Source organism: Ambystoma mexicanum, chromosome 9 (genome assembly GCF_040938575.1).
Source record: "Ambystoma mexicanum isolate Mex_15411 chromosome 9, UKY_AmexF1_1, whole genome shotgun sequence".
NCBI classification, from domain to species: Eukaryota; Metazoa; Chordata; class Amphibia; order Caudata; family Ambystomatidae; genus Ambystoma; species Ambystoma mexicanum.
The window spans coordinates 1,289,147,787-1,289,168,880 of NC_090931.1; the positions used below are offsets into that span (position 1 = coordinate 1,289,147,787).

The following is a 21,094-nucleotide window of genomic DNA, read 5'->3' on the forward strand; positions in this document are numbered from 1 at the left end:
TTGCAATGTATTCCCGCATTCCATACAGATAACCCTTATTTCAGTTTCATTTGAGATGTAATATGACTTAACCAGATCAATCTTCCTGCACAATCTAATCCTCTGATTTCTTAGATATTTCCATGTAAAGCATAAACTTTACAGTTTGACCAAATCTGGGCCCAGAACAATAACTGCCCGATTGCTATCTTCAATAGGATGTACATCTAGTTAAACCTTCTGGGGAATTATACACGTCACTGCCCTGACTAACATTTTCCAATTGTAACTTTGCTTTCAGAGCTTTTGTTTTCACAAAAATAGGGAAAACCCATACATGGGGACACTAGGGGAAACCCATACATGGCAGAGGCCACAGACTTCATTCTGAAGGAGTGGAGCAACTACTAATTTAGAACAGCTCCTAACTCTGTAATCTGAGTTTCCTCCAAATTCAACACAGTTTGCTTTGAAAAAAAGCTTCAGTTTTTATGGCGTGCCTTCTTGGTGCTTGTGAGACCTGGGTACATCTATCCCTCCCTCATTTTCCGTTCACCCTTTTTCATTTTGGAGATTTAAAAAAGAAATCATACAAATGATTGGCCCTTTTTAAATGTGCTTGTTTTAAGAGACATGTTGAGGTGCGCTCCACAATCCTGCTCGTTTGAAGAGTTATTCAGGTATTTGATTCTAATGAGTATACCCATAACTGGGAATTATAGTTACAAGTAAGTAACTTTCCTTTAATGAATAATAGTCAAAGATCTTGATGAATAAAAAGCAATGTTTAATTTAAAGCACAAATGTTCATGCATGTAACTGAATGGCTTGTAAACCTTTTCTAAATGTTTTGTTTTAAAGGGTTTTTCTGCAGGCCTTTTTGCATTCTACTATGATGATGATGGAAATCCTTTGACTTCAAGACATCCAAATGGATTGCCACCGTTTAATGACAGGTATATATTTTTAAATGTTAGCATCATGTAATGTTGTTTATACTCAAACCATCCATTAAACAATTTCACAATACCATAACAATACATTTTAGAAAGGTCTAAACCACTAGAAGAAATATTATCGATGCAAATATTAGCTTAAAATTACCTTCCAACAATTGCATGACTTTTCTTTTTTTAAATGGTTCAGTCACTCAATACTTTTATTTGGTAAGAAGCCATAAAAGACATAACACAATACCAATAAATAGTTCGAATTATTTTTTTCCACTTAGTTTTTATTGAACATTTCCTCAAACAATACATCCATCAGTCTACAACAGACAATGGCCAAAAGCAACACACAATAAGGAAGGCAACAAAACCTACCCAATCCCTCCCCCTACTCCTCCCCAACCCACACCCACCAAAAACTACCTGGTTTACATAGAGCGAGAAGTACACAGGGAATAGAGTTGAGACGCAAAATACCTAGAGACTTTTCCACACAACCACGATGTCTTGGGTCCCCAATGGGACGTGCAAGGGCTGGTGAACTGCCAGCAAACCAACCACATTCCCCAGCTGCAAACCTCCTCCCACATCCGAGCTGTTTACAATTTCAAGGCATCACATTCTGCACTTAACAAAACAATAGTCCATTCATGAAGGAAAGAAGACATGTCATTAACTATGGCAGACAGTTTCTCATACGTAAAAATTGCCAACAACTTAGTGAGCCACTCCGCCTTGGTGGGAGCGCAGGGACTTTTCCAATTTTGAGCCACTGCCATTCTCCCCGCTCGTAGCATTGCACTCACCACCCTGGTGAAGGTAACAAACTCACTGTCGGGCGAAGGGGTGCCCAGGAGGATCTCCAAGGGGTGAAGAGAAGGGCACGTCCCCAGAATGCTCTTGATCCAACTAAGCGATTCCGCCCAGAAGACCTGAATGACCGGGCAATCCCACCACATGTGGAACCAAGTACCGCGGAGAGAGCAATCCCTGGGACACATAGGGGATATCCCGGCAAACATCCTAGATAAGGTGATGGGAGGACGGTGCCACGAGTGGAGAATCTTAAAATGATGCTCCATAGTGGCTGTATACAAGCCCCCCCTAAAGATGGCTCTGAAGACTCCGTGCCATGTGGGATCATCGATAGTTATGCCCAGTCTCTCCTCCCAAGCACGCTTGAACGGTTGTCTACCCTCTAAGTTCGCAGTAACCAAAACATTATATATCTTGGAGAGCAATCCCTTCCTGGACTTGGCCTCCACAAAAACTTTTTCGAAGGGGGTTAAAGGACGGGTAAAAGAAGCCCGCCACCCAGCCTGAGCAAGGATACCCTTAAGCCGAAGGTAATCGAAGATGGAAAGCGGTTTCTCACGCAACACCTCCGACAACTGGCCATACTCCATAAACTCACCAAGATGAAAGAGTTGCGCCGCCGTTTCTACCCCATGGTCAGACCAGGATTGGGTTTTGCGGAGCCCTCTGGAACCTATGAGTGGGGTGGGGGCCCATAAAGAAGAGAGGGGAGAAGGCCAAGAAGAGAGGAGCTTATTGTCTCTATTGGGCTTCCAAGCCACCCATAGAACAGACAGGATTGGGTGTGATTTAGCCACTGCGGGGAGGGATTGCGGAGGAGACCAAAGTAAATCCCTGACTTTGAAGCGATGGACCTGTGAACATCCTCCACATACGTCCAGTACGTCCTAAGGTCGTCCCTCAGATGTTCTAGCATCACCCGCAATTGGGCTGCCTTATAGTACAGCTTAAAATCAGGGAGACCAAACCCATCGTGAGACTTTGGGAGGGACAGGGTGGAATATTTTACTCTTGCCCTCTTGCCGCTCCAGACAAAACGCAGTAGGACGGGAAAGAAGAGAGTCGAAAAAAGAGCCCGGGATACTACAAGGCAGGGACGAAAAAAGATAGAGGAGACGGGGAAGCACATTCATATTAATCGAGACCATACGGTCAAACCGAGAGAGAGTGAGATGAGCCCACCTTGTCAGATCCCTAAAGATCCCAGCCAGGAGGGGAGGATAATTCAGCTCATACAATTTGTTTAGATCTCTAGGGATGTTAGTGCCAAGATACCTAGTTGCCTCCCGCTCTACTCTCATCCCAAGCACCTCTGATTTACCACTGATCTCACGGTCCAATCTGCCCATTGGCATAATACATGACTTGGATACGTTAATTTTAAGCCCCGAAAACGCCCCAAAGAGGCGGATCAAGCCAAGTAAGTGCGGGAGGGATTCATGAAGCCTGGTCAGATATGCTAAAATATCATCCGCGAAAAGGGATAGTTTGAACTCGCAGTCCCCACATTGCCATTGCGGTCAGAAACGATAGTGGTGTCTCTGGGTTGCAAAGAGCTCCATTGCAAGAGCGTACAAGAGTGGGGAGAGCGGGCACCCATGACGGGTACCTCTGGAGAGCGAGAAATCGGTCGAAATACAGCCGTTCACCAGTAACCGCGCTAGAGGGCCATTATACAAGGCTGCGACCCACCCACAGAATTTGTCACCCAAGCCCATCTTGCGAAGGACCTTCACCATGTGAGACCATTCGACACGGTCGAAGGCCTTTTCGGAATCCAACGAAAGGAGGTAAGCCTCCGAATCTCGCACACACCTCATGCAGGAGGCCCAGGGTTTTCCTTACGTTATCGGAGCCTTGGCGCTCGGGGATAAAGCTACTTGATCGCCATGGACCAGCGAGGGGAGAAGTTTAGATAACCTATTTGCCAACAGTTTAGCCAATATTTTAACATCAATGTTAAGGAGAGAGAGGGGTCTATAAGACTGACAAAGCGAGGGATCTTCCCCTCCTTTGGAAGCACCACAATGAGGGCAGACATCATGGTATCGGAAAGGGAGCCAGAATCTAGGGCCGCATTATACAGCTTGGACAGGAAGGGGGCCAAGGTGGAACGGAAAGTCTTATAGAATCGGACCGAGAAACCATCATCTCCCGGAGCCGTACCACTCTTCAAGGACGCAATAGTATCAATTATTTCCTGAGACGAGATGGGGAGCTCTAAAGACTCTGAGGACTCCCAAGCGAGACAGGGGACAGGGAGGGAGTCCAGGAACTGGTCCACATCTTTGACATCCCCACAATATTCGGAAGCATAGAGCGCCTCATAGTACTGACTGAACTGCTCCGCTATTTGGCCATCCTGCAAGATTTTCTCTCCTGCCCGACCCAAGACCCAATGAACCCTCCTACTAATCCGCAACTCTCGCAGCCTCCACACTAAAACCTTATCTGCTTTTTCCCCTTTCTCCATGTACCGTTGTTTTAGGAACGCAAGCTTTCTCTCCGTCTGACCTAAAAGAAGGGCCGATAGTTTCGCTCTGAGGCTCTGAAGTGCTTGACACTGATCTGGGGGGAATATGCGTTTTCAACTTACCCCCTGGCTGAATGGCTGCCATTTGCTCCCTTATCCTGGACTCCTCCCTCGCCCTCTCCCTTTTTCTCCTAGCTCCCATTTCAATCAATGTACCCCTAATCGTGGCCTTAAATGCATCCCACACAATTCTGGGCTCCACCTCACCCGTGTCTTTAAGGTTAAATAATTCCTCAATAGAAGATAAAAGGGATTGCCTCGGTTCCTTATCCGTTAGAAGCAAGTCATTACAAATCCACCTCGACTTACTCTGGGCAGGGGAGGGATTCCTAGATTGACTCAGACTAAGTCATGATCGGACCATGGGACAGCCACAACAGCGAAATCGGACACGCAATCCCTGACCGCAGAATCCACCAACAAATAATCCTAGAGAAAGCTTGATGCACCGTGGAGTAAAACGTAAAGAGGGATTTGCGGTCACGCCAAGCAGGGTGTGCATCCACGAGACCCAGCTCACCATTAACCCGGTTGAATGAATCCGCCATTCTCAACTGGGATCTGAGGTCGGGGCACGTTTTGGGGATCTCCTGTCGTTCTCTGGACAGAAAACCATATTAAAGTCCCCCCAACAATTGGTGCACCTTCAACAAATCCTCTGATCCTCTCCCGCATCCCCTCCCGAAAAACATCTTTCCCTTTGTTCGGGGCATAAACACCCACAAAAGTGAAAAGTCGGCCCTTCAGCTCTCCCTTAACCATTATATACCACCCTTCAGGGTCAGCTATGTGGGCTTTGGGGGAGAAGTGGCATCCTGAGAAATCAAAAGGACGACCCCGCATTTTTTCGCTACATAGGAGGCATGAAACATCTGCTGTATAGCCCTCGACCTGAGCGCGGGCTCCCTCCCCTTGACCCAATGGGATTCCTGTAGGAAAGGAAATGAAGTTTCAGTCTGACAAATTCCCTCAACAACAAAGACCTTTTAGTCGGAGAGTTGAGCCCCCGCCCATTTAAGGACCCCACCGACATCAGATGTAAAGACTCAACCATAAGAAAAGCCAAAAAGATATTCCGCCCCCACCGGGGAGGCAATTGAGAGTGCCCAACCCCTAGACCGCAGTGCACACATGAAGCCCAAATAAGAGCAAATGTGACCCCTTAAACCAGGTAGACCCAAGTGCAAAAAACAACCCACCCCAACTCCCAAAAAAAAAATACCCATTTTGAACCACAACCCACAACACCCTTCCCCAACAAAACTAACCCCATCCACCCCCCACCCCACCTACCCTTGAGCACCTGGACCGGACACGACATCCACCTGCCGCACCGCCAGGCCACCAAGGATCGCCTCCATTAGGACGGAATGCAACAAGAGAAACCTGATATTCTGGGCCCCCCCTACTACAATGACACAACCCAACAAGTCAAACCCCATAACCCCCACCCCCCACCAACAGAGAATAGTCCAGCAGACCCAACCTAGGAAGGTCTCAACAGTCTTACAAAAGGACAAATAGCCAACCATAGGGTCCCCGGGCACTCGAGATTGCCCCAGAAGCAGAACACTCCACGTCAAGGGCCCAACGCCGGCTGCTCCCAGGAGGGTGGCGCCACCTTTCTGTACTTCTGTTGCCCCCGGACTCGGCGCCGACCCGATGAGTCCGAAGGACCCCTCTGACTCCCTCCTTCCCGGCTCCCAGCCCCGGACCTGAGGACGTGGCCCCCAGCAATTCACTAGTCACTTTCTGAATCTCCGACTCCGTAGATAGGGAGTACTTGTAGCCATCCAACTCAAACGTGAGAGAGAACGGGTGCCCCCATCTATAACGCACTCCCTTAGTCTGGCGCCACCTTGTCAGAGGGCCACACAGACTCCGGCGGGCGAGGGTGAGCACCGAAAGGTCCTGATAGATTGATATTTTAGCATGCTCCCATTCGAAAAGGCCCTTTTGACGTGCCAGCTCCAGAATTTTAGACTTCTCTGCATAGTAGTGAAATTTAACCAGAAAGGATCTCGGGCCTTCCGCACGACCTCCCGCTCTGTGGGCTCTGGGAAATGTGGGCTGGCTGGTATTCTCCCCATCGAAGAGCTTATTTATGATAGACTTGACTCTCATCGCAATGTTCATCTGGGTCTCCCCCTCCGGGATACCCCGAAACCTGAGGTTGGACCGCCTTTCCCTATTCTCCAAGTCATCAAGCTTAAGAGCGATCTTCTCCTCTCGCCTCTCTAATTCTGCTAGCCGCATGTCGAATTGCGTTTCGAATAGGTGTGCCGAAGTCCGATTGGCCTCCAGGGCTTGGACCCGGTCCTCGACAGCATCCACCTTTTTATCTAGCGAGTCAAGCCGCCTGCCAACATCAGCCCTGAAGCCGCAGATCTCTTCCAACAGGGCTACCATGTTCTGGCTCATGGACTGAGCCTCCGATGTCTCCGAAAGGTCTACTGCCTGCATACTGGTCCCGCCTGGCACCTGGACAGGGGCACACTGGAACTTCTGCAAAGATTGCACCCCGTCCATCCAGGAGCCAAAAAGGTGCGAACCACCAGAGACACTCCAGAGGCAGACAAAAGGAGATCCCCCACACCGACAACCAAGTCCTCCCAGCACTCCAGACACTGCTCAGCTCCCTGCGCTCTAGAACAATATCAGGCGGGCCTCAGCTGCGAGATAGTTCAGAGATCCGGCAGTAGATGCCTGAACATAAGAGCCACCAACAAAGTCCACTGTCCCGGCACACTCCAGAGCTGACCACATCCACTCCCTGGGCTACCTCCGAGAGCCCTCCGCGCAGTGGAACACAGCCACAGAATCCCAGGAGCCCCACCACCAGCGTGCGAGAATTCCAGACAGTGACACCCAAATACCTGGCGAACACCCGTGAATGCGGGACAAGAGACTGGCTAGTAGTGTCCCCCGTGGGCTTCCTCTGCAGTACTGGTGCCACAGTTCACAATGGGACCACAAAAGACATAAACCTCCCGCTGCACCTCGAACCATGGGGGACACCAGCCCCAGCCCCAATAGACTAATGATGCAGCAATCAGTCCGACCCTCCGAGAAAGTCCACGGAAGGCCCGCTCGAGGCAACGGAGGCAAACCAGGTGCAGGCAGGCTGCCGGCCCCTGCCAAGATCTGTCACGGCCCAGGAAAAGTCCAATGTGGGGGGGCCAACGGGCTCCGCAGGATTAGGGGGGTGACACCCCCACGGGCATCACGTACCCGAGGAGCCACGCCAGCGGGACCGCTCCGTGGGGTGAGCCAGCGGGCCCCTCCAAGGAAATGGGATTTGCCACCTAAAGTCCTGCAATCAGGGCTGTCCGGCCCGCCAGGACCACTCCAGGCGCCTCGCTCGCAACTCATGTCAAAGCTCTTTGCGGCGGGGAGGAGACCGTGGCCCAGTCTTCTACCCCTCCCCCTCTGACAGGCAGCTAGCGACCGCGCGGATCTCACCGCTGGGCGAGCTGCAACTCCACTCCCGCTCGCCAATAGCCGGCGGCCGAACTCCGGTCCGGAGGAGCCCAGCAGTACCGCAGGCACGGTCCTCAGACGCCCACCGACTTTAGCTTCCTCGGGGGCGGGGGGGTCAGACCTCGACTCCCATGGGGGTGGGGGTGCCCAAACAGACAAAGTTTGCGGCCAAGGGAGGTGATCAGCTGAGACCCGTCAGCACATCTCGGCACCCCCTGGCGGCTCCTCCCAATAGTTAGACATTTAATATACATATTAATTACCCAATAGAATCCATAGAATAAAATATTTTAACAGCCTCAATAAAATACATAAATCATGATTCATAAAAAGAGATCACAAAAATAAATTTAAAAAAACTCAGGGGAGAACACTTGCAGTCCCTGTAATGACTATCCAACAGAAAATGGACAAATTAGAAAGGCTTAAACGTGAAACCTCTAAATGGTGGGAAGGCATGACCCTGCAAACCTACTTAAAAGAGCAAAGAATTCCCAGAGGCTTGAGAATACCAACTATTCCCATTCATGAAGAAATTGACCCTCTGCTTTCACTGATTTCACCATGGAAAGTGGTCTGAAGAATAAATTGAGATTCTGCCCCAATATCATTAACAGTCGGATCCAAGTATTTGAAGAAATGGTAATGAGAGACTTGAAGCTTCTTTCATCAAGAACTGAGCATCTAGTGAGCAACCTCACTGCTGTACAGAAAGAAGCTCTACTGACCCTCATAAATGACAATACCATTGTCATACGACCAGCTGACAAAGGTGGTGGGGTGGTCATTTGGGACAAGAATCTCTATATAGATGACGTTAAGAGACAGCTGCGTGATCCTAACTGTTGTTCTGAGGTGAACGCCTCAATTTTGGTAGATGCCCAAACAGAATACCATGCACAGCTTCAAATATGGCTAAACAGTCTCATTGATTGGGAAGAGTACTATTTTCTGAAAACTGATTATCGTGTGACTCCCATTCTCTATTTGTTACCTACGGTACACAATAACATTACAAATCCACCGGGACGACCTATTGTGTCCTCAATGATGAGCCTTCTGGAATCCACTTCTAAAGTTCTAGACTTTCATCTACAACCCTTTGTTCAAAGTCTCAACTCATAAATACAAGACACTTCAGATCTATTGAACAAAGTCCAAAATATATGTTGGGATCCCACTTAGATTTTGGGTTCTCTGGATGTGGTTTCTCTTTATACTTCTATCGAACATTCATTTGGTGTATACAAGCCTGTCAATATTTTTTAAAGACACGCTCAATCAGTTTTAAACAATGCTTTTATCTATGCTTCAGTTTTGTTTAGAACATAATTTGTTCATTTTTGACAAAACACACTACAGACAAACACTGGGCACTGCCATGGGATCCTGTATAGCTACTATTTATGCCAATTTATACATGGGATGGTGGGAACAAACTGTACCCTGGAGTGAGGAATTTGATGAGTTTGTTGAACATGTGGCTGTATGGTACTGATTCATTGATTTGTTTTTAATTTGGAATGGTCCATATGAGAAACTGGTTAAATATGTTGCTTGTTTAAATAACAATGCAATGAATTTACAGCTGACTATGGTTACTAGTACAACTGCATTAACCTTCCTTGACATTAACTTTATAATAGTTAAGGAACAACTCACCTCTGACCTATACAGAAAGCCCACGAGCAGCAATTCTTTTCCCCATGCCGCCAGCCATCATCTAGCTCCTTTGATGAAATATATACCATATGGGGAATTTTTATGAGCATGCCGCAATTGTGCCACAGAAGTCAATTTCTTTGAAAGAATCTTTTAAGATCCGTGAAAGTTTTTTTACAAAGTGGCTACCCTGCCCGGGAGGTCACGAATGCATTTGTAAAGGCTAAATATAAAAACAGAAGAGACCTTTTGAATAGCCTCAAGATCAAGAAATACACTAACTCTGGGGATATAAGGTTTATTACGACCTTTAATCAACAATCAGGCAACATTAGATCTATCCTCAAAAAACACTCGCTGGTTTTATTGACGTAGATCTTAAACCGGCTCTTCCTAATTACCTGATGCTCACTTTTTCTAAGGCACCCTCTCTGACATCCATACTAGCACCCAATCGGATCAATAGATGATATGCCCAGAAAAGTTGGGTTGCAAGTCTCCAACAATCCAATGACTTTTACACTTTTTTTTTAACATTTTTTTTTTTTACTGATTTTTACGCTTGCAGGAAATGCAAAATGTGTAACGTTGCATTTATAGAAATTAATGTCAAGCTGCTGGGGGGTAAAACCTGGATATTTAAGCATAAGATAACCTGTTTCTATAAATTCATTGTCTACCTCATAGAATGCACTTGTGGCTTATGATATATATGCTCTACTATTGGCCCCCTTAAACTCTGAATTTACTACCCAGCTATTAAGTACAGTGATTTGAATTATCCCATGGTAGTTCACTTTTTAGAACATACAATCAAGATGTGGACTGCATGAAGTTCATAGGACTAGCACACATCCCCAAATATTTACGAGGTGGAAATAGACAATTAAAATTAAGACAATTAGAGGCCAAGCTCATTATTACTTTTAACACGCTTAAACCTCTAGGCCTCAATAGGGATGAAGATCTTTATGTATTCCAAAACGAATGCTTCTATTACTTCATTGGTGTTAACATCGTTTGTCTGCCTGATACATTTTCTAAACATTTTAATGGATTTTTGTCTTGAATTTTCTCATGAATTATTAATGCGTTTTGATGGAATCTTTGATGTAATTTTTTATGAGATTTATTATGATGTGCTTATTGAGTTTGACTTCTTAATGCTATACTGTAGTTGTTTTTTTCTTTAACATTTAATGACTTGTCCACTTATACTTTAGCATTTTTGCACTTTAGTTGCTACTTTTTTTAAATTAAAACTTGTCTTTATTAATTTTCACATATCAATATAACATCAAACAGTGCAACTCCCCCCACCTTCCCCTTGGGGCACGTGTTTCTGTCTTTCGGGGATCTAATTATGCATTGAAGATATCTGTTTAATGTTATGTGGCACCATTGTTCCATAAAGTCTGACTGAAGATATTCCAGGATCCCTCCCCATTCCTTTGCAAACATGTCCCTCGTTCCTTGGATTGTGTGGGTGATTTTCTCCATCGCCATTTGAGCCCATACCTTTTGTAGCCATGTGAAAGTCAGTGGGGTGTCTTTATTTTTCCAATTATGGGCAATTGTTGCCCATGCCGCTATGAGAAGTTCCATGAAGCTTCTCCACTGGGTCTTTTTGTATTTCCTTGCTGTTTCATCTCTTATTTCGCACAGCCAAACTCCCTCTCCCATTTGCCCTGCATCTGGAAACATCTTGTCCATCTCTCCCGTCACCTCTTCCCGAAAGGGTTTTATCCCTTTACAATCCCACCAGGTATGTTTCCACGTTCCCACCTCTTCACATCCCCTCCAGCATTGATTTGAAGTTTTGGGGAACATTGTATGCAGTCTTTCTGGGGTATAGTGCCATTGTGTTACTATTTTGGTCCACATTTCCCTTGTCTGTGCAGAGCGCGTCATCTTGGGGATCAGTTTCCATAGGTCCAACTAATGTTTTTTTATTGGATCCTGCCACAACGTTCTGCCCCACTTAATCATGTATGACCACTTGATGCCTTCCTCCTGCAAGTTTATGAATGAGTAGAGTGTCGATACCCATTTCTTCGCCCCTGTGTTGGAGATGACATATTTCTCAAACGGTGTGAGGTTTCTCGTTGCTGCTTTGGCAATTTCCGAGGATTTTAGCCAGTGTTTAAGTTGTTCGTATCTATATTTATCCCGTTTGGAGAGTGATGAGCGTGGGTAGCAGGACTCATGCGGCCTGATTTCGTTGTCAATGAATATTTCCCCTATTTTTGTAATTCCTGCCTCCTCCCAATTTTCATATGCCCCTTGTTCCATCCCTGGTGGGAATTGGGGATTCCGACAAATGGGCCTAGCGAAGTGGTCATTATGCCTTTCCGTGTTTCTGTCCCACGCCTCCATTGTGGTCTTCATTATTTCACTTATCCCTACATTAGGGTGTCTGTGATGTCTCTGCTTCCAGAGTAGTTCCACCAGCTGTGTTCTCGCTACTGCCCTGTCTTTTTTTGCCCAAATCGGTTGCGGGTTCAGTTGCTACTTTTTAAAGACATTGAAGTCTGTTACACTCATGTCACTTTACTATGCACCAGCACTTTAGGTGTCATGGATTGGTTTGTGACCTGCCGCCGTGCTTTTTGTCCATGTACTTACTCATACAGCAGTTTTTTGCCACTGGGCCATGGAACGGACTCCAGTTTATCCAAGAGCCCTTTGCATACAATATGATATTGAATTGAGGCATTTGCATGTTATTTGCAAAATTTTATGATGTATAAACGTTGAACGCAGATTTCTTGTTCACCACTGGGTGTTCGAGATTGCTCAAACTCCTTTTGCAGCACTTGCTGTTTATATTTATTTTTTCCTTCTACCCACTGATTTATTATAAAGCGCCAAAAGGTTAGACATCAGCTTACAATGGCCGACCTGAAAACATCTTGGCCATCCCATCTACACACTGGTATCATGTGACCTGGTGTTGGACAGGAAGTCGGCATGTTCACAACTTTATTTAAACATGCCTAATTGACATTAACATAGTAACACAGCCTGAAGAAGCCCTAGTCATGGGTGGAACGCGTGGCAATTTATCTTTTTGCTATCCTTGGGTAGTATTATGCACTTGCCATGATCCTCTATAACAGTCCCAATACAATGGGTCTGCTTATTTTAAAGTTTCAATGAACTGTTTTTGCAACCTTAACCCATGTGTGCACGGGTTATGTTTTTGATGCTGTATGCTGTCTTCCAACCTGCAATCTCGTGTGTATATTTATCTTATGTACTCATCTTTTTAATGAACATGTTCACCAGTCTCTAACTATGAGTTTAGAAAGGTTTCATTTATGTGCAATTTGCCCTCCATTTGTGGACCCCCACACCCCCAAACTGTTTGCTTTTGTTTGGCTATCCTATCCTGACTTTTTACCAGTGGAGCACAGCCTTCAGCTGCGTTCCCCTGGGGTTTTGCTCACTTGTTATGAGGAAACTGACGCGTCCTTCAGACTGTCAGTACTGGGAAACTTTGATTCCCTTAGTCTTTGACTATGTTGCCATTTCTTGGTAACTTTTTAACAGTGCTCAATGTATCTTTCAGTACCATGCGCTGGATTCCCTTTTTGTTTTATGGCCCTAGACACCCTCGAAAGATTTTTTGGTGATTGTACGAGTGTGCCTGGGATGAACTGGTGGCAGCAGTTATTTTTTAAAGTGCTTTACTTCTTTTTACTGAATCGCATTGCGTTTACCACGTTTGGTCCAAGACTGTGGCCAGGTGCAAAGATGGCCAAGCCACAAAGTCTATTGTTCTGTCCCATACTTTCACCAAGGTCGAATAACCCTGGGTTTCCTTATTTGAGCATGCAGCCTCCCGCGAAAACGGATCTCTTTTGCAGGCTTCTGCCCGTCACGTATGTGTTCTCAGGAAGCGTGTTGGGACTGTCTGGTCCCAATCCACACTACTGGTGCCAGGATGTCTGGAGTGCCTGAATGACTGAGGCCACTGTGGACCGTGATTGGTCCACGACTGGAATGCCTGCAAGAGAGCAGATCTTCGATTGGAAGTCCTCAGTTTTGGTGCAAAGCTAATCTTGGATATGATAAGGGGCTCTGCATCCATTCCAGGTCAGTGACCTGATTTCTCACTGAACTACAGAGGGAGCCAAGCCTCCTGCACGATGAAACACACTCGTGAAACCGCCGAAGACGCTTTGGAAGGTTTTGGCACCTTTCTCCCTCTGCTGTACCGTTGGACCCCTGCTTTCTTCTTCGATCAAGAAAGCCTGCTAAGGTGGGAACTACTACTCTCGGCGCCCCTGCTTACCCATTGAACAAGCCCCTTTCGGAAATGTTCCTAGGCCATCCAGTGAACTGTCAAGCTTTACCTCAGGGTATCCCGCAGAACCGCCGCCATATTGAGTGCCAACCCGTGACTTGGGACATTGCTTGCTTGTGGTCCCATGCATTCTCCTGGCAAATTTTGCTGGCCTAGTTCCTCTGGGTCCCGAATTAAGAGTGTGTAATGTCTGGTGGCGACAGTCACTGTAGAGCCCTTGCTGTTCTGCTGTCCTGTGCCCTGAAGCCTGCTGCACCGGAACTTTATTCATACCTCCTTCGGAAGCTGAGAAAAGGCAACTGTCCTGTTACAGACGATTGTTTTCCCCCGCAACCGCTGACAGGTGGAGTGCCGTGAAACTGTAGGACTCAAACCTTCTAGCAACTTTGACTAAACTGGCAAAGTTTGGTCCGGACGGTGCCGAGGGTCTGAGAGTACTTGCATCACTTACCGGCGGGCCCTGGCACAACTGATTACTTGTATGCATGAGTATCCCTTAAAGGTATTCGATCTTGGTTGGGTTAGCCTGAGCTCCCTAGCTTTTCTCGCCTTTTTGAAGACTGCTTTGCCGCCAAGGGCAGGGCCTACTCGAGTAGTGGGAACTCATTCTTAATCACCTCATGCCCCTTCCTGACTTGCTACAGCCCTCCCAAGAAGACACACTTTTTGCTTCACCTGTGCGATCGTGCGTTTTTACGCACAACTGTACTGTTGAGCACAAGGCTCTCATCTTATTAGGGCGGAACTCGAAAGTTAGGGAACGACTGAGAAGAATTGCCAAATGCTATAAATGTGTTAACACAACCCTCTCTTCACAGGTTGTGGTTGCATTTTACCACTGTACTGCATTAGGAAACGTAATGTGTATATATATTGTATAGGCCTCTCTCTCTTCCTCTTCTCCTCCTACCTTTACTCCCTTCTCTTCATCTGCTGCCACTTTCTCACCCCCCATTCCCCTTCAGATGACTCGCACCCTGACACAGCCCTTTTCATGCTCCATTCTGCTAGGTCTGATACCCTTGATGTTCTTGCCCCTGTTATGAGATCCACTTGAAGGCCAAAGCCAAATGCAATTTATGGTACGACTCCGACCTCGTCACTCTTAGACACAAGTGCAGGGATGCTGAGAGGAAATGGCGTGCTTCCTGTACATCCTCTGACAAACAGGCCTGCCGCCTGCTCCAAAGGCAATACTGGCTCTCTGTCCACACCAGGAAAAGAGCCCTCATCCAAGCCTGTGTCTCTGCAGCATCCAACAACTCGGCCAAACTCTTTCAAATCTGCAAGGAGCTGGCCAATCCTGCTGCATTCTCTACCTTCAATGTCCCCTCCCAGGCCCTCTGCACAACCCTGGCTTCTCATTTCATCTCTAAAACTCAGGACATCATGTCCTCTCTCTTCCTCCTACCTTTACTCCTCTCTCTTCATCTGGCCCCTCTCGGGCCACCTCTCCTCCCTCCTTCTCTGCCTTTCCCCTGTTCTCTCCAGGCAAGGTTTCTAGACAAGGCTGATCTATGAAAGTCTCGTCTAAACAGGTTCTCCCCTGTTCCTCTAAAACCATCAAGGACCACATTGACACACTGGATCCTGCTTTGGCTGTCTTCTGCAACAACTCCTTCACAACTGGAGTCTTCCCATCCCCCCTGAAGAACTCCCTTGTGCACCCTCTTCTTAAGAAACCCTCAGCCGACCCCTCCTACTCTGCTAACTACCGCCCAATCTCCATCACTCCTTTCTGGGCAAAGTCCTTGAAAGGCTGGCCATCTCCCAGCTTAATCTTCACACTGAATCAGTTGGTTGTCTCCATGACCATCAGTCTGGCTTCAAAGCTGCCAGAAGCACAGAAACTGCTCTCCTGAACATCTGTGAAGACCTGCTCTCCAACGTTGACTCCAATACCCCCTGTGGCCTCATATTACTTGATCTCTCTTCTGCCTTTGACACTGTCAACCATACCATCCTGCTCAACCGTCTCCGTGATAACCTGAGCATCACTGATCAGGCCCTGGCTTGGCTGACCTCTTTCCTCTTAGATCGATCCTCCCAGGTTCAACTTGGGTCCTTCCTCTCCTCTCCTCTCCTCTATCTCTACCTGTGGTGTTCCCCAGGGGTCTAACCTCTCTCCCTAGCTGTCCACCGAATTGCCGCTCTCTGCGCCAACTTTCAGTGCTATGCGGACGACACTCAGCTCTTTTTCAGGCTCCCTTCCGCCACCTCTACTCCTTCTCTCATCTCTGACTGTCCGCTATCCAGGAGGGGTGTGCCGCCAACAATCTCTGCCTTAATGCCAGTAAGACTGAGATTCTCCTCATTGGCACACCTGCTCCCTCCTTTCCTGTCGCCCAATGGCCGGCCTCTCTTGGCCCTCTTCCTTCTCCCACGTGTGAGGCTAGAAATCTCTGGGTCATCTTCGACTCCACTCTCTCCTTCTCCCCTCACATCTCTGACGTCTCTAAGAAGTCGCACTACCAGCTGCACCGCCTCAGAGGCATTTTTCCTTTCCTCTCCTTCCCCCAGAAGCTCACCGTCTCCAGTGCCCTGCTTGTCTCTACGCTGGACTACTGCAATAGCCTCTTTCTAAATCTGCCTGCTTCTACTCTCCGCCCTCTGCAACTCATCCCAAATAGGACTGCGAGAAGTGTCCTTGGCCCGAAGCCCAGGGATCGTTTCTCCCCAGGACTGAATTCTCTGCACTGGCTCCCAGTGGCTGCGAGGATTAAGTTCAAAACCTTCTGCATTGCCCACAAGGCCTTCTGGGGCCTGGGGCCTTTTTACCTCCAACTCTATTTACCTAAATATATTCCTACTCAAGCTCTTCACTCCTCCACATCCAACTCCCTCAGGGTCAGTTGCTTCTCCAAGCAATGAGTTGGTGGTAGATCTCTTTCTTCGTCGGGGCCTCCCTCTGGAACAGCCTCCCTGCTTCCCTGAAACTTGAGGAGAACCATCCCTGGTTACGGAAGCACCTCAAGCCCTTCCTCTTTGCTTCTGCTTTCTCTCCTCCTCTCCCCTGCTGAACTCCTGACTGAAACTACACTGGTCACCTGGCTACCCTCTGATCTCGGGCCCAGGTTACCCTCCCCGCCAGCTGCATTCCTGCACTGCCTTCCGAGTAACTCCTGCACTTGGGGCTGTTTGTATCCCTACAGTTCCCACTAGCTCCTGACACTTGATGTCTGCACTTGCCACTAGCTGGCCGCACGTTTACCTGCTTTTTTTATCTGTCTTATTTATTTTACTGTTGATCCTATGTTTTGCACTGCCTTCAACCCCACCCCCCGCACTATCCCTTCCCCTCCACCTGCGCAATCTCAATGTCACCTGGCCTAGTAAGATTGTTTTTGAGGGGATTGGGTCCTCTGTTACACTCACCTGGCTCCCACAGAGGCGTCCATCTGGACTGGACTGCTGCGGTCTCCACCAATGTGACGCGTAGGGCCGAGATGACGGACTGGACTGGCCCACCTAGCTTTGTTCGCTTGGCCCGTAGGAATATTCTTCTGCAAGTGGAGAAAGGGAATTAACCACCCGTGGAGATGAGCATAAATCCCCCCACCCCGCTGTTCTCCCCACTGATCACCTTGGATGTTCCCTCTTATAGTCTCACCTGATGGTTTGAAAAGATGAGCTCTCCGTCCTGCATTGAGCGCAGGGGCGCGTAGATAACCAGTTGCTTCACTGGCTCGAAGGAATTGGTGAGTTCCAGGACAATATTGACTCCGATATTCCCGGCAAGACGCCATAAGTATGTAGTTCGTAAGAGTTCAAATGCCTGACTTTCACTCTTGTCCGATTCCTTGCAGGTTGCAGCTTGACCCTACTGAAGAGTTCCTCGTGGCAACCGGTAAGGTTCTGGTAAGGATTTGTATTATCCAACACAGTTCGATAAAATAATGTCCATATGTAACCTGTTGCTTTCTCCCTTATTCAGGCGCTGATAGAAAGTATGAAGTCTCAGGGAATAATGCCTCCGGCGGTAAAATTAGGTAAGTCTTTTGTGGTGAGGAGGGTTCCCCTTGTTAGTTCCTTGTTTCACCTTGCTGTCCTTTTGTTCCCCTTAGGGGCCGAGGTTCGGCTAGGATGCAGTGGAAGCTGCGCCTAGCCGTGAAGAATAGTACCCCCGGTGGTAAAATCAGGTAATTCTATGGGGTTCTGGTTGAATGCGCGGTAGTCTATGCACGTTCTGAGGTCACCTTCCTTTTTGGGTACGAAGAACAAAGCTGAAGATGCAGGGGACTTGGATTGGTGAATAAAGCCATTGGCAAGGTACTGGTCTAAGTATTGTCGTAGGTGAAGGTTCTCAGGTTCCGTAAGGGCATAGATCCTGCTACAAGGGGGTTGTGCACCGGGTATGAGATCGATTTGACAATCGTACGATCTGTGAGGAGGTAAGATGTTTGCCTGCTCCTTTTGGAAGACATCCTGGAATTCTTGGTATTCTGGAGGTAGTTGCATGACTGCTGTGGTTACTGTGGCCAGGCCTGCGTTCTGATTTTTCTTTGGGTAACAGGTTTGTGCACAATCCGGGAAGGTTATTCTCTTCTCTCGCCAATCAATACAAGGATTATGTGTTTCCAACCAAGGTATCCCCAGTATTATTTGGAACTGTGGGGCTTTGATTAGATCAAACACAATAGTCTCTCGAGGCCCATCCTGACCCAATAGTGTCATCTCTGCGGTGGAATGAGTTACAGGCCCAGAGGCAATTTCAGTTCCATCGACTGTGGTGATGACATCTGAAGTGGTTTTTCGGCAGAGAGGTAGATTCATCCTGGAAGCCAATTCATAGTCCACATAGTTTCCTATGGCCCCGCTATCAATGTATGCCCTTACTGCGTGCATACGCGATGGCTGCCCTGGATCTACGAGGACCATTGGTATGATGAAATGCAAGGTCTGAGTATCCTCCTTCAAGCTCGGCAAGCGGACCTCTACGCTTGTCGGGCGTGGTCGTTTCCCGAGTCTGACTCCATATGGCTCTTATCAGCAGCTCTTACCACCTTCTTGGGTGGTTTTACAGGGCAATCCAGTAGGAAATGTCCAGAAGTTCCACAATATAGACACAATTGCATTTGCCGTCTCCTTTCTCTTTCCTTCAGGGTTAAGGGTCCTTTAACCCCTCTGATTTGCATGGGTTCTGAAGAATCTGCTCCTTTGGGGTTAGCGTGGGTTTTGACCAACAACCGATTCTCAAACTTGGCTCGATCAGCCTTTCTGTTCTGAAGTCTGTGATCTAACTGGACCACTAAGTCTATATATTCAGCGCAGTCTTGAGGTGGGTTCACGACTTGAGCCAAGACATCTTTGAGTTCTCCTCGAAGCCCTCGATGAAATAACGTGATTCGTTTTACCTCAGGCCATCCAGTTTCCACTATTAACCTATTAAAGGTCGCGATGTAGGATAGAAGGTCCTGGTTACCCTGTCGTAGGGACAAAAGTTCGTTATCCAAGGCCTGGCCTTGGGAGCGCCGGGCAAATAGTCTTTCCATGCTAGTTTGAAAGCCCTGAAAATCCCGAAGAATTGGGTCATCCTGAGTAACTAGTGGAATTGACCAATCAGCTGCACTGCCGCTGAGATATGACAGTACAAAGGCTACCTTGGCTTGATCATTTGGGAAGGCTCCAGGTCTGCATAAAAAGTGCAAGCGGCATTGGTTCATAAACATGGCGAACCTTTTGGGATCTCCGGCAAAGCGTTCGGGTGGGGCTAATGGAATATGTCCTGGTAGGTTTATTTGCACAGGGTTACTCGATAACACAGGAGCCAGATTTCCCCCGGAACCAGGTAGGGGTGCTTGTCCAGCCTGGCTTTGCAATAGTTGCCTAGCAAGATCATCAGTTCGCTCCTTTGACAAAATCAGTTCTCTCCTAAGAGCATTGGTTTCTTGACTGGCGGAATGCACTTCAGCCCTCAGTTCCCCATGTAATTGGGCCAATTGGTCAGTCTCTGAGGTATCCATAACGCCCGGGTGGGTATGTGTGGGTGGGCTTCGCGTTCTGTTAAGCTCACCTGGCTCCCACAGAGGCGTCGATCTGGACTGGACTGCTGCGGTCTCCACCAATGTGACACGTAGGGCCGAGATGACGGACTGGACTGGCCCACCTAGCTTCGTTCGCTTGGCCCGTAGGAATATTCTTCTGCAAGTGGAGAAAGGGAATTAACCACCCGTGGAGTTGAGCGTAAATCCCCCCACCCCGCTGTTCTCCCCACTGATCACCTTGGATGTTCCCTCTTATAGTCTCACCTGATGATTTGAAAAGATGAGCTCTCCTTCCTGCATTGAGCGCAGGGGCGCGTAGATAACCAGTTGTTTCACTGGCTCGAAGGAATTGGTGAGTTCCAGGACAATATTGACTCCGATATTCCCGGCAAGACGCCGTAAGTATGTAGTTCGTGAGAGTTCAAATTCCTGACTTTCACTCTTGTCCGATTCATTGCAGGTTGCAGCTTGACCCTACTGAAGAGTTCCTCGTGGCAACCGGTAATGTTCTGGTAAGGATTTGTATTATCCAACACAGTTCGATAAAATAATGTCCATATGTAACCTGTTGCTTTCTCCCTTATTCAGGCGCTGAGAGAAAGTATGAAGTCTCAGGGAATAATGCCTCCGGCGGTAAAATTAGGTAAGTCTTTTGTGGTGAGGAGGGTTCCCCTTGTTAGTCCCTTGTTTCACCTTGCTGTCCTTTTGTTTCCCCTTGGGGGCCGGGGTTCGGCTAGGATGCAGTGGAAGCTGCGCCGACCCGTGAAGAAGAATAGTACTCCCGGTGGTAAAATCAGGTAAGTCTATGGGGGGTATTCCTCTGTGTATTCCCTTAGCTCACCTTGCTGTTCTTGTCTTCTCCTTAGGTGCCAGAGTTCGGCGGTAACATGCAGGAGGATGCAGTGAAATGTGAAGATGTTGCGAAGGCCGGTGAGTTCAGCGCGGCGCTGCAGCAGGCGAGGCGACGCGCATAAAATAACTTCTTTCTTCCAGCTCGAAGGCGCAATGGATCGGGAATTCAGGCAAGGATCAAAGGTATTGCTCTTGTTCTAACCTTTTCTCCTTATTTCTCCCTTTTTCTAGGAGCTCCAAACTCGAGGCGGGCGTGGCAGAAGACTGGATGCAGACTTGCAGGCACGGTGAGCGTTACGCTGCTGGATGCAGAATAACGCGAAGCGTGTGCTGCTCTTCGGGCGTGGTTTAAATAGCCTCCAAAGTAGTCCCAGGTAAGCATTCCTCCCCAGCCCCACCCGAGTAAAAAAATAGTCCCTGGGTAAAATAGTCCCTTCCAAGCCTCGTTTGGCTTGGAGCTCTTGCAGCATGGTCTGCATCAGGTAAGTTTGCAGCATGGTCTGCATCAGGTAAGTTTGAATCTATGAGC

At 47.8% G+C, this 21,094-nt stretch overlaps 1 protein-coding gene across 2 annotated transcripts in view; it reads left to right on the forward strand.

Annotated features, from left to right (window-relative positions):
* Positions 1-21,094, forward strand: part of LMLN (leishmanolysin like peptidase) — a 951,783-nt gene that overhangs the window by 319,489 nt on the left and 611,200 nt on the right. For both annotated transcript variants that reach the window (XM_069616632.1, XM_069616633.1), the window contains exon 8: positions 841-935. In XM_069616632.1, coding sequence (XP_069472733.1) covers positions 841-935 — 95 coding nt within the window. The remainder of the gene's footprint in view (positions 1-840; positions 936-21,094) is intronic.